Source organism: Lagenorhynchus albirostris, chromosome 3, assembly GCF_949774975.1.
Source record: "Lagenorhynchus albirostris chromosome 3, mLagAlb1.1, whole genome shotgun sequence".
Taxonomy (NCBI): domain Eukaryota; kingdom Metazoa; phylum Chordata; class Mammalia; order Artiodactyla; family Delphinidae; genus Lagenorhynchus; species Lagenorhynchus albirostris.
In genome coordinates this window covers 55298610-55312102 of record NC_083097.1, presented here as the reverse complement: position 1 = coordinate 55312102, position 13493 = coordinate 55298610, and the positions used below count along the sequence as shown (strand labels likewise).

The window sequence follows — 13493 nt, the reverse complement described above, 5'->3', positions numbered from 1 at the left end:
ATACAGACAAAAATAAACCACAAACTTAACTGCATACCACAGTACTTCAAAATGTTTCATAATAAATTTTATATGCATGCAATCAAAGTACTGCATTCTGGAGAAGTTCTGACAAAGAAAACAGTTATTTTTTAGGAGAGAGACTTGAAAAATTTTAAAGACTGCTATTTTAAATAGTTAAGTCACAGTTTTAAGTGAAGAAAAATTATTTGGGGTTTGTAAAGCTACTGAACATGCTCATCACACTAAACAAGACAGCAGGCAAACTGGCTTTAAAGTTATAAACATATTGATCTTTTATGGTAATCTAAATCCCTGAGCTTCTAGTATGCTCATAATCAGGAGAAATTAAAGCCTCAGTCCTAAGTCTCATTTTCTTCATATCTAGGTATCTTTACTTTGGTGAAATGGATGGTTATGGATTTGCAGAAGAGGAAGATTAAGAAGCTTGTTACTGCGAGAAAAGGGTTTACTAGTGATGAAATAAAATGTATCCTTTAAGGCAGAACAAGAAAAGTTAAACATAAAATTCTCTGTGTGTCCCTCTGGGCCTCCTCCCTCCCTAATGTGCACGTGCATCTGCATTAAACATTAACCAGAGCTCCCCAAAGATACAAGCGCATGCTCCACCGTAGAGATCAATTTTTTCCCTTTCTTCTGATGCTAGCCATGTAACTTCCTAAAAGAAGCGCAGCTCTGTAGGGGGTCATGGTGCCTTGTTGCTCGCTTTCCACGTGCTTACCTGGGCTATGTATCTTTGGTGAACCTTATGTAAAATATCAGTATGTCATTTCCACGTAAGATCCTCCGTCTTGAAAACGGATATAACTGTGTCTTAGACTTCTAACAAGTGGAACAGTTCTCAGGGCTTTCTGAGGGTCTGTCTTCTGGGTTATAATCCTCAGTTTGGCCCTAATAAAATTCCCTTTTTTTCTTCTTAATGTCATTGTTAACTGAATTTTCTATGGCATTAGTTTATTTCTAATCCAGAGTAATCATTAAATCTGGTCAAGTTTTTGACCACTACAAAATTCCTTCAGTTATTTCAAGGATGTTGGGTATTAGGGAATAATACCAAAATCATTGCACCAGGTGAAGCTAATGACCCAGCACGTTTTGGGAGGGGTTAAAGGGAGGTAGGGCCCTTCGCCGTATATTCACAGGAATGGGTGGCCCGTATAGCAGCTTTCCAGGCCCACCAGGCCCTGCCCTCTGGCTCCTTCCCACTGCCTGGCCTTTGCCCCAGCAGCTCCTCTGGCCGACAAGGCCCCCTCATTCCTTAGCTCTGAAAGCCTGCTTTTCAAGAGCCGCCGCTCCAGCTCAGCTCCATCTTTCTCTTACTCGATTCCTAGACGCTTAATATTTGAACCAGCTAATTTTACCTTCACTGACGCACGCACTGCCTCGCCCTGTTTTTCTAGGTCTCGAGATATTATTTAAAACTCGGTTGCGCACAGCTGGTCACGTTACCGGGGTCTAAGTCGGACAGAGCTACCTGCGCCGTCCCCTAACCGTGTGAACTCCGGCTCTGGCGCAGAGCCAGGGGGCGGTGTCGGGCCCCCGGCCGCCACGCCCGCTTTTCTGGTGGGGGCCGCGCAGCGCGGTCACGTGGCTGGAGGGACGGCGGCCAGCGCAGCGTGGAGTCTCGGCCTCAGGTGAGCGCGCTCAGGGGGCGGAGGGACGGGGGCGGCGCGAGGCGGCCGGGGTCCAGCTCACTTAGACCTGCTCTCGGTTCCTCACCCGCCAAGGACCGTGGAGAGGGTCCGGGGCCAGACCCCCGGGCGGGGCTGCGCAAATTCGAGAAGCTCCGCAGGTTATGTACAAGCTGGTAAACTGGCTCCTTCTAACGCTCTTGCTAGTTGAATGTCCTCATCTTATATTGTAGAAATAAGGAATAGATTTTGAAAGACTCTTTCTACCTCTCTCATCTCCTCCTTTATTATTATTTTTTCTATATTTTTCTGCTAATTATGAGCCTTAAAACTACAGCGCAGTAAATGCAATGTGGTATCCTGGATTGGATCCTAGAACAGAAAAAGGACATCAGTAGAGAAACTGGGGAAATCCTGATAAAGTATTTGGTAAGTGCGTGTATCAATGTTAATTTCTTATTTTTGATAAATGTACTCTAATATTGCATTAGAGGAATTTGGGTAGAGAGCATACAGGAGCTCACTGTACTATCTTTGCAACTTACTGTAAATCTAAAATTATTTTAACATTAAAATTTAAACAAAATCCTACAGCGGTATGCTGCAGATCACTGTTTACAGAAAGGGCTGAAGTCAGTTCCTTTTTTGCCAAGCCTGACAGGAATTACGTGTCTGTTTGATCAACTTGTTTGCTAAGGAAGTAGTTGTCTGGCTAGTGGGTGTGGATGCTTCTAGTTCAAGTTTTCCGGGCAGGAATCTGTTTTCTTTTTCAATTCCATCCATTAAGTGTCTCTGGAACACCTGTTATGCGCAAGTAAATGAGAGACACTCATTCCCTACAGTAGTAGGGCCGTGTGTGATAAAAAAGCAAGTCAGGTAGGAAATACGGACTGTTAGAAGGATACAACGCAGAGCTAGGAGGGCTCAGAGGTAGAGGAAAGCACATCTGGCCCAGGGGAGTCAGGAGGGCTACTGGAGGGAGTGGCTGTCATGAACTGAGGAGGGCCTGAGAGGAGAAAGCATTCTGGGTGGAGAATGGCTCCAGCAGAGGCTTTAACGAGACCAGGCTGAGGGGGCCTGGGAGCAGGTACAATCCCTTTTCCACGGAAGCACAGAGCATGCCCAGGGAATACTGGCAGATGGCACAGGAAGTGAAAACTGGTTACGTTGTGGAAAACAAGGTGACACCTACTTTAATCATATATACCATGGGAGCTATGCAATGTTTTTGGGCAGGAGAGGGGCATCATTGGATCTGTGCTCGCAGATGACTGAGTTGGCAGCAATGGCTTGGAGTAGATCAGTTAGGGAAGTATTGGTTTAGCCCAGGAGAAGTAAAAGAAGTTCATCCGGGGCTGTGAAGTTGATATGCAAAGAAGGACATGGTTTGGGGAGATTTTGTGGACCTAGAGGACTTGGCAACTGAAGGCACTGAAAAGAAGAAAAAGGAAAAAACCCCAAATCCCAAAGTTTTGGCCCTGGGTGTTTTGGAGCGTGATTGATGGGTTTGCAGAAACAGAAGGCTCAGCAGGAGACCTGGGGTGGCAGTGGGGAGGGTAATGCATTTGTTTTTGAACAAGCTGTGTTTGAAATGCTGGCAGGATATCAAGCTGGGGATGTGTATTTTAAGAGCTTTCAGGAATGGAAGCCAAACATATACAGAAGGGACAGGAAGAGGCAAAGGAGTCTGAGTGGGCAGGTAGGAGCCAGTCAGGGATCCCTGTGGGGTTGAGGAACGAAGGTGGGCCGGAGGACTTGGACATGGTGAGTCAGTAGCATCACAGCTTCTGCAGAAGCGCAGGAGCCTGAGGAATGAGGCTAGATCTTAGATTTAGCAATTAGGAAGATACACGTCACTTTCAGAGTTGTTTTAATGGAAGAGTAGAAGATTGTGTGCTCACGGTCTGTAGTCTGTTCATTCAGTCGCCATTCCCAAGTGGGCCAGGAGCCAGGGATATGGATTCTAGTTCTGGCCCTGCCACTGCCTGTGTAATTTTGGGCAAGTCATGTATGCTTGGGCTGGCATAAGAAGACACCCATAATAAGACCGAAAGGACCTTGTAATTTCTAGCAACACCTAATAGTCCATAGAGCCAGGGTTCCATGGGGCACACTTTGGAAAATGCTGCTATAGAGCCAGAATTTTAGAGGTCTAAAGAACAGAAGAATCTTATCCAGTCCCCTGACTTGACAAATGAAGAAACTAATACTCAAATTCATATTAATGAACATTGATTTCAAATATATTGATAGTGTCCAAAATACCCCTATAAAGTAGTTATGCTTAAAGCCATTTTGGAAATCCTAAAATAGGCTCTGAGAGATTAAATGACTTGTCCAGGATCACAGAGCAGCACGTGGTGGTGTGAGATTTGAACCCAGGCCTTCTGGGTCAGGGCCCTTCTCTGTCACACATCCTGCTGCCTCCTTGGTTGTCAGCCTTGAATGCATTTAAAGCTGGTTGAATGGGGCTTCCGTGGTGGCGCAGTGGTTGAGAGTCTGCCTGCCGATGCAGGGGGCACGGGTTCGCGCCCTGGTCCAGGAAGATCCCATATGCTGCGGAGCGGCTGGGCCTGTGAGCCATGGCCGCTGAGCCTGCGGGTCTGGAGCCTGTGCTCCGCAACAGGAGAGGCCGCAACAGGAGAGGCCACAACAGTGAGGGACCCGTGTACCGCAAAAAAAACAAAAAAAACCAAAACTGGTTGAATGGAATGTTAGTAACTTCAACTTTTTTCCCCTTTCTTAGAAGAAATGTGTTCCAAAAGTCATGTCCTAACCACTGGACCACCAGGGAAGTCCCGACTGCATTACATATTAATGTTACTATATAATTAGTATATAACAGTGGGAGAGTACACAGCCAACAATTCCCAAAGTTACATTTTAAAAAACACTAGAGCATTAGACCATGTGAAAGCTCATTTTGTTCACCTCTGAACAGTAGGAAGGTGTACCTGTGACGCCTGAATATATGTGGCACATTGAAAAATATTCTTAGCTGATCCTGTGATTGCTTACTCTTTCCTCTTATTGCTTTTTTCCTTTGCGTTGACCAATTCTGTTTTCTTCACTGTTGGCTACCAGACCCTGACCACGCCCTTCTTAACAGAGGTAGGAGGCTACACTGGAGGTAAAATACAGCCTCTTAGGGATTAGTCTTTGATTCAGTAAGTAATATCCTATCTACCTTGACAAATAAAAATAGACAAACATTTTTTTTTAATTATTTATTTATTTATTTTGGCTGCGCCGGGTCTTAGTTGCAACATGTGGGATCTTCTTGTGGCATGAGGGCTTCTTAGTTGCGGCATGCAGACTTCTTAGTTGCAGCATGCGAACTCTTAGTTTCAGCATATGTGCGGGATCTAGTTCCCCGACCAGGGATCGAACCCAGGCCCCCTGTATTGGGAGCACAGAGTCCTACCCACTGGACCACCAGGGAAGTCCCTAGACAAACTTATTTAGGAAATAAACTTGTAGAGGAACCAAGATGATTTCATAAAAATTTTGGGAAAAAATGAGTCCAATATACTTTGCTGAGTCTTGCCAAACTAGCTATTTTAGACTTTTACTCTCAGTTTTACTTGATATCATAAATAATAGAAACTTGGTTTACTCTGATGTTAATCTCATTGAAGTTCTCTGAAAGATAGAAAGCAGTGGCTAAGAGTCTAACAGTATCTCTGACGTGAGGGGTCTAGATTCAGAATCTCGCTCTCTCTCTTTTTAGCTATGTTATTTAACCTCTCTATACTTCAGTGTAATTGTCTAGACTTAAACAACAATAGTATTGTCTTGTAAAGTGTTTGTGAAGATTAAATAGAATAATCTAAGTAGAGCACTTAGAATAGTGCCTCGCACACAGAAAGCAAGCAACAAGTGCTAGCTGTTATTAGATCATGGCTTAAAGGTTGTTGCCAATTTTTTAAATTAATTAATTAATCTATTTATTTTTGGCCATGTTGGGTCTTCCTTGTTGCACTTGGGCTTTCTCTAGTTGTGGTGAGCGGGGCTGCTCTTCGTTGCAGTGCATGGGCTTCTCATTGCGGTGGCTTCTCTTGTTGTGGAGCATGGGCTCTAGGCATGTGGGCTCAGTAGTTGTGGCTCGCGGGCTCTAGAACACAGGCTCAGTAGTTGTGGCATACGGGCTTAGTTGCTCCGCAGCATGTGGGATCTTCCCGGACTAGGACTTGAACCTGTGTCCCCTGCATTGGCAAGCGGATTCCCAACCACTGCGCTGCAAGGGAAGCCCAAGTTGTTGCCAATTTAAGACATCCAGTTTAATCATTTTCTTTTCTAGGAGGACACAGCTGATTAACACACTTCTCGTCTTTTCCCCTAATCCAGTTAAAAGGTCTCATTTTTTTTCTGTTTTTAAAAATACATTTTAATATATTATTGAGGTATAATTTACATATAATAAAATGTACCATTGTAAGTGTATGGTTTAATGAGTTTTGACAAACCATCATTCCAGTCAACATACAAGACTTTTTCATCACCCCAGAAAAGTTCCCTCATGCCCTTTGAAGCCAACCTTCCCACCCCAGGTAACCATTGATCTGTTGTTTTGCCTGGATTTCATACAATACATGGTTCTTCTGTTAGCATAATGTAAGATTCATCCACATTATTGCATATATCAGAAATGTGTTATTTATTACTGAATATATTCTGTGTGTGGACTACCACAATTTGTCCATTTTCTTGTTGATGGACATTTGGATTGTTTTCAGTTTTTTGGCTAATTTGAATAATACTCTGAACATTCATGCACACATCTTTGTATGAACACATGTTTTCATTTCTCATGGGTAAAGCTTAAGAATGCAGTTGTTGGGTCACTTGTTTGAAAGAAACTGTCAAACTTTTTCACAGTGGTTGTACCATCTTATACTCCTGCCATCAGTGTATTTGGGTGTCCACATCCTTGGCAACACCTGGAATTGACAGTGGTACGTGGTGGAATCTCATTGTAGTTTTTTGTAATTGTAATCTATAATTCCTTGATGAATGATATCGAGCCTCTTTCCATCTATGTATCTTCTTCTTCCTTTTTTTTTTGGCTGCGCTTTATGGCTGGATCTCAGTTCCCCGACCAGGGATTGAACCCGGGCACCGGCAGTGAAAGTCTGGAATCCTAACCACTAGGCCACTGGGGAACTCTCCAAGTATCTTCTTTTATAATGTATCTCTCTAAAATTTTTAAGGGCCTTTGTTTGTTTTGTTTTGTTTTTTAATTTTTTTTTTTTTTTTGGTATATATATATATATTTTTTTTACTGGTACGCGGGCCTCTCACTGCTGTGGCCTCTCCCATTGCAGAGCACAGGCTCCGGACGCGCAGGCTCAGCGGCCATGGCTCATGGGCCCAGCCGCTCTGCGGCATGTGGGATCCTCCCGGACCGGGGCACGAACCAGTGTCCCCTGCATCGGCAGGCGGACTCTCAACCACTGCGCCACCATGGAAGCCCCTGTTTTTTAATTTTTTAAGGGCCTTTGTTTTTAAACTTTGAAAGTGTATGGTACCTTGACCCTAAAAATAACAGAAACCCCTTCAAACATGATAGATTTATTTGGCATCTTTGTGTGGTTTTAAAAGTGGGAGACTAAGAGAGAGACTTAAGCAAAAATACAAGACTGAGATTTAATTATTTTTGAATGTCCTGGTAAGCAATTACTTAAACAGCAGGATATTTAGAAAGGATTTCAGATGTGTTTATTTTCCTTTTTTTAAAAAAGAAAAATGAGTCTTGAGAAAAGGATGAAATATTTCTAAATACCTTCAGCAAAGCAGCTGTTTTGAAATGGCTGGTGGTGAAAGTCCCTCTTCACTGCCCTTGTACTGGAGGGACAAGGCTGAGCATTTCCGGTGCTCTCCAGCCAACAGGTGGACACTGTCACCAGGTAGGTGCCCACAGTGGGCTCCACACGGGGTGGGGGGGTTGCTCAGTGATAGGCATTTCTCTGTAGGGCTTTTTTTTTTTTTTTTGCTGTACGCGGGCCTCTCACTGTTGTGGCCTCTCCCGTTGCGGAGCACAGCCTCCAGACGCACAGGCTCAGCGGCCATGGCTCACGGGTCCAGCCGCTCCGCGGCATGTGGGATCTTCCCGGACTGGGGCACGAACCTGTGTCCCCTGCATCGGCAGGGGGACTCTCAACCACTGCGCCACCAGGGAAGCCCTCTGTAGGGCATTTTTATCTGGAGTTAGCCCCAGGTTATCCGGTGTGGAGCCTTACAGAGGTGGCTGTTTTGTTTTTCACCCCAGGCAAGTATTTCAGTTTATTGGTTTTATTTATTTAATTAATTGATTTATCTACCTATCTATCTATTTATTTTGACTGCACTTCGAGGCATGCAGGATCTTAGTTCCCCTACCAGGAATCAAACCTGCGCCCTTTGCAGTGGAAGCACAGAGTCTTAACCACTGGACCGCCAGGGAAGTCCCTCAGTTTGTTCGTTTATTCCTTTCTCCCTTTATCCACTTATTTAAAACTACTGTTGTGCACTGATCACGTCTTAGATAACTGTGTAGGCACTGGGCATGCATTGTGATCCAAACAGACCAAAATCTCTACCCTGTGGAGCTTGCATTCCACTTCGGGCCCTCGGGAGCGGGTTTGGGCTCTGGTAGAGGAAATGTCCAGGTCGCACTACCTTTTGAGAAGCGTAACAGGCAGGCCAGAGCCACCTTCTGCTTCCCTAGGCTCCCAAGTGTACTGCTTTCCCCCTTTGAATGGTGTGCTTTGAAAAATGAGTAAAATATAGAGGAGTGTGTTAGAAGGTCATAAATGCCAAGAAGAAAAATCAAGCAGAGAAGTGGGATAGTGAAGAGGAGTTGGCAGTTTTAGGTGGGGTGTCAGGAAAGGCCACGCTGAGAAGGTGACGCTGCAGGAAAGACCCAAGGAGGTGAGGACCCAGCTGTGCATCTGGCTGGGGGAAGAATGTTCCAGGCAGAGGGAACTCGAAGCTCTGGGGCAGGAATGCCTGGGTCGGTCAGTAATACCAGGGAGGCTGGGGAGGCCAGGGTGAGGGTACGGGGCAGAGGTGAGCTTGGGGCCCCTCGCCATTGGAAGGGCTTTGACTTTTACTCTGTGCTGAGAAGCACTGGAGGGTTTTGAACACATGGTTAGAGAAAGAGAGGGACGATGGGGGGGACCTTCTTCCCTCCATCTCTCACTGTCCCGACAAAACCTCTCCTAATCGTATCTGCACAGAAATAGAAAATGAACCAAGTAGAGCCGTGGGAGAGAGCGTAAGGGCCCTGAGCACCTGAAGTAGGTAAAGCGTTGTGAGGAACAGAGGCAAGATGGTCTTAGTCATTGGAAGCTGGCTTTTCAGAGACTCTTCTGAATTTTATACAGCCCTTCGGCTTGTGAAAACTGATCCCTTTCCTTTGTAAGCTTGTTTGTCAGGGGCGTTCTTTTTCCTTGGCAAAGCCTGATCTGCTTTATCCTGATCAGTAGATTATTGGATTCAGTAAAAGTCTTTCCTGTTTCCTTGGAAATAAGGAGTCAGATCTTTTCTTACTCGAAAAGTCCTGAAATGTCAAACCGCTTCAGTTGGATTGCAAGGGGCATCTGTGTGCTTGTGCATTGCTGGCTGTGCCTGCAAAATATAGGAAGGAACTTTTCTTCCCTGGCAAACCCAACCTGGATTATACTGACGGCTTTTTAACTCCTGTTTTCTCTTAACTGCAGATAACGTGTTTATCCCTACGGTAAAGGCGGCACGTGGCTGATGAGCAGGGAGGCGAGGCCGCCGAGTGAGGCAGAGGGGCAGGCCTGGGAAGCAGAGGACGATGACATGGCAGAAGGCGATTTAGGGTATGGCCTCAGAAGAAGGCCCGGCGGCATTTATGAAGTGCAAGTTTCACATGTATTTACATCTAGAAAAAGATCAGATAGAAAGGCCTTTAGCCCTCCCCCGTTTTCAAGAAATGGGGAAGAAAGAAACAGTGCCGTTTTTCAGTATTCCAAGCATAAGAGCTTGCAGGATACATACCCGGAAGGACCCCAGATTCCCTATCACGGCCGACAAAGTAGCACTGGTAAGAATGCCCAGCATCCTCTTTCTCCTTCTCTTTTCTGCCCTGTGGATTTTACCAATGCTCTCAGCCTCCCAACACATGAAGATGGGTCACCATTGTGGATTTTAGAAATTTATCTTTATTCACCTCTAGAGGTTGATTGGTGATGGTAAAAGTGATGTTTCTGTCTCCACGTATTATTGTGAAGTACAGTAATTATTCTGCATCAATACATATATGTTAGTTATATCAATAAGTAATTACTTACCTTGCTTTTCTTGTGAAGTAGTGGTATACTTCATTTGTTCTTTTTTTGTCTTATTCAACAAAGATTTATTGGGTACCTGTTAGGTGCCCAGCACAGTACCAAACTCTGGGAATAACATCACTAAATAAAATAGTCAAAGGCCCTAATGTCATGGAGTTCACATTCTGGTAGAGCAGACAGAAAATAAACCTGCAAATCAACAGCTATGTAACATCAGGCAGTGGTACGTGAAAAGACAGTGAGTGAGTGGAGGGTCTAGGGCGCTGCTGTTTGAGGCACAGGTCAAGAGAGGTGACATTGGGCTTCCCTGGTGGCGCGGTGGTTGAGAGTCCCCCTGCCGATGCAGGGGACGCGGATTCGTGCTCCGGTCCGGGAAGATTCCCACATGCCGTGGAGCGGCTGGGCCCGTGAGCCATGGCCGCTGAGCCTGCGCGCCTGGAGCCTGTGTTCCTCAATGGGAGAGGCCACAACAGTGAGAGGCCCGCATACCACAAAAAGAGAGGTCACATTGGAGCACTGCAAGCCTGATGCTCACCTGGGGAAGGAGTGTTACAGGCAGAACACACAGGCTTCAGGTTATTTTAGGGATGTCATAAAATTCTCAAAACAAAATTAATTTATCATAAGTAAAAATAAATTGTGCTGTACACTAAGGAGAGAATAAAATTCAGAATCATATTGTGATAGAATGTTACAACTGCGAAGTGACCCAGAACTGGTGGATGAGTCCCAGCCTGCACTGCGGTACAGCTCTGGTGTGGCTGAATCTTTTGTAATCCACATTGTAAAACTTCCCCACCAAAGTGGAACAAACACAATTAGAACAACATGAAAATAATTTAAGAAACATTTCAGATTTACGAAAACATGGTGCAGCTGGGGATCGATCTCTGTCCTTCAAAATCCTTCTTGAAATTAGGATGGGATTATTTATATATTCTTCTTCCAAGTCCTTATCATGCATAGAGGATGGATACTGTTTTGCAAGCAAGATGTTGAAAATTGAACATTATGCTAAGATGCCTTTACAAAAATGTGAGGAAACTACTGGGATATAAACAAGAAGTAATAGTAATGGTATGAGCTCCTATATTTTTTGAGTTATCAACTTTTATCTTTTTATCAAAGTTGACTTGATCCTAGGTGAGAATATTGTGTTAGTTTCCTCTTGCAAATAGGCAGTTTCCAAATTACCAGAAATTTAATGGTTTAAAACAACATAAATTTTATTCTCTTACAGTTCTGTAGGTCAAAAATCCAAAACAGGTTTCACTGGACTAAAATCACGGTGTTGGCATGGCTGCCTCCCTTCTGGAGGCTCTAGGGGAGAACCCGCTCCCTTGTCTTTTCCACCTTCTAGAGGCTGCCTTCCCTGGCCGTGGTACCCTTCCTCCGTCTTCATAGCCACTTCTCCCGCTGCCTCATGCTGATACTGACTCCCCTGCCTCCTTCTTTCATTTATAAGGACCTGGGTAATCCAGAATAATCTTCTATCTCCAAGTATTTAATCACACCTGCAAAATCCTTTTTGCTAGGTATTCACAGGTTCTGGGATTAAGATGTGGACATCTTTGGGGGCCATTATTCTGCCTACCACAGGTGTTAATAGAATAGAACTTGTCATTGTCAACCCAGTGTTACTTTTTAAAAAATTTATTTTTTTATTTTTGGCCACACCATGCTGCATGCAGGATCTTAGTTCCCCGACCAGGGATTGAACCCATGCCCCCTGCACTGGACCGCCAGGGAAGTTCCCCAATGTCACTTTTGTCCCTCATTGGAACCCTGAATTATCAGAGTAAAAACATGACTTAGGTTTTCCCTTGGTTACTGTCATGCTGATGAAAGTTCAGAATAGCAAAGAAAAGAATTGTTTTGAGAAATTTTTAATGTCCTTCAAAATATTCTTTCTAAATTTTTTTGCTTCTTTTTACTTCCTGTTCTCTTGCTATAATTTATCACTTCAATGTTTTTCTATTGCCAGTGAAACTGCAATGTAAATGAAGTTCCTGGGAAGCCCAGATTAATGTCTCAGTTGATCGATCCCATTAAGGAGAGAATAATTGAAGTTACTGGAGACTTCTAGTGATTCTCCTTGGAAAGAAATTAAATTCAGGTTATTTCTTAGATATTCATATCACGATATTGATCAGGCTTAAGCCAAACACCAAAATTTATTTACTTTACTCACCAACATTCATTAATACTGTGTTTGGATATAGTAAGTAACCAATTCATTAACAACAGTTTTATTTTAGAGTCCTTTTTTTTTAAGAGTCTTTCGATTCAAAAGTATGTGTCTTTTCATTTGTGGAATGTTCTAAGCTATCTGTTTTTATCATCATTGGGTTTATTACAGTTATTTTCTCGTTTCAATTTAGGGAAAGGCTGTATTTGATATTTTGTAAACAAATGTCCCATATTTAACTAGCTAAAGAAAATATTTAATTTTTTTTTCCCTCTAGTAGATTCTAATTCAGAGTTGTCAAATGTGGAATTAAGGCAACGTCTTCAGGAAACTTTAGAGGTAGGTCCTCTGGCTAACATACAAATTCTCATGTGAATAAAGTCCACTGATAGATATTTTGTGTAAGTGTTACTAACATGGTATGGAAGTCAACTGTTGGCTTTCCAGATATTCTCGAGCCACACTGTCCAGCCCATAGCTTCCAACTGGCCTCCGCATCTCAGTGGCTTCGTCGCCTCATCTCTCCGAAAGGCTGTTCGTATAAACATGCCCTCCTGTTCTCCTTTCCAACTTATTTCTCTAATCTCCTCCTGGAGAAAATAATCACTCCCTTCCATCTGTCTTCCCAGTATGTGTGACTTGAAATAACCTGACTTAATTGAACCTCTTTGAAGTCAGAGGACTAGAAAGTACCCCAGGGGGTCTGAGGAGACCATCCATCTTGCTGGGAGTTGGGAGTTTCTATGAGGGTGCTTGTTCTTTCAGGAACAGAAAGCCCGTCTTAGTGTGCATTTGTTTTTTTTGTTTGTTTTTTTGGGTTTTGTTTTGGCCGTAGCATGTGGGATGTTAGTTTCCCGACCAGAGGTCGAACCTCAGGCCCCCTGCAGTGGACACATGGGGTCTTAACTGCTGGACCGCCAGGGAACTCCCTTACTGTGCCTTTGTATCTCTTCTGGTGACCGCTACTCTACTGGTTTCCTAGGGCTGCCGTGACAAACTGGTGTCTTAAAAGAGCAGATCGCGGCTTCCCTGGTGGCGCAGTGGTTGAGAGTCTGCCTGCTGATGCAGGGGACACGGGTTCGTGCCCCGGTCCGGGAAGATCCCACATGCCGCGGAGCGGCTGGGCCTGTGAGCCATGGCCACTGAGCCTGCGCGACCGGAGCCTCTGCTCTGCAACGGGAGGGGCCACAACAGTGAGAGGCCCGCATACCGCAAAAAAAAAAAAAAAAAGAGCAGATCGATTCTCTCTCAGCTATGGCAGCTAGTGGTCTGAAATCAAGATGTGGGCCACGTTCCCTCTGAAGGGTCTAGAGGAGAATCCTTTACCACCTCCTAGCTTCTGGCGGTTGCCCCCAA

At 44.4% G+C, this 13493-nt stretch overlaps 1 protein-coding gene across 8 annotated transcripts in view; it reads left to right on the top strand.

Moving 5' to 3' along the window:
- The first annotated feature begins 473 nt into the window (after positions 1 to 473).
- Positions 474 to 13493, top strand: part of CCDC125 (coiled-coil domain containing 125) — a 33386-nt gene continuing 20366 nt past the window's right edge. For 3 of the 8 annotated variants that reach the window (XM_060143060.1, XM_060143059.1, XM_060143053.1), the window contains exons 1-3: positions 1504 to 1655; positions 9353 to 9702; positions 12415 to 12476. In XM_060143060.1, the coding sequence (XP_059999043.1) occupies positions 9393 to 9702; positions 12415 to 12476 (372 nt within the window). In that variant the 5' untranslated portion in view covers positions 1504 to 1655; positions 9353 to 9392. The other 5 variants (XM_060143054.1, XM_060143056.1, XM_060143058.1 and 2 more) reach the window with 5 other exon arrangements.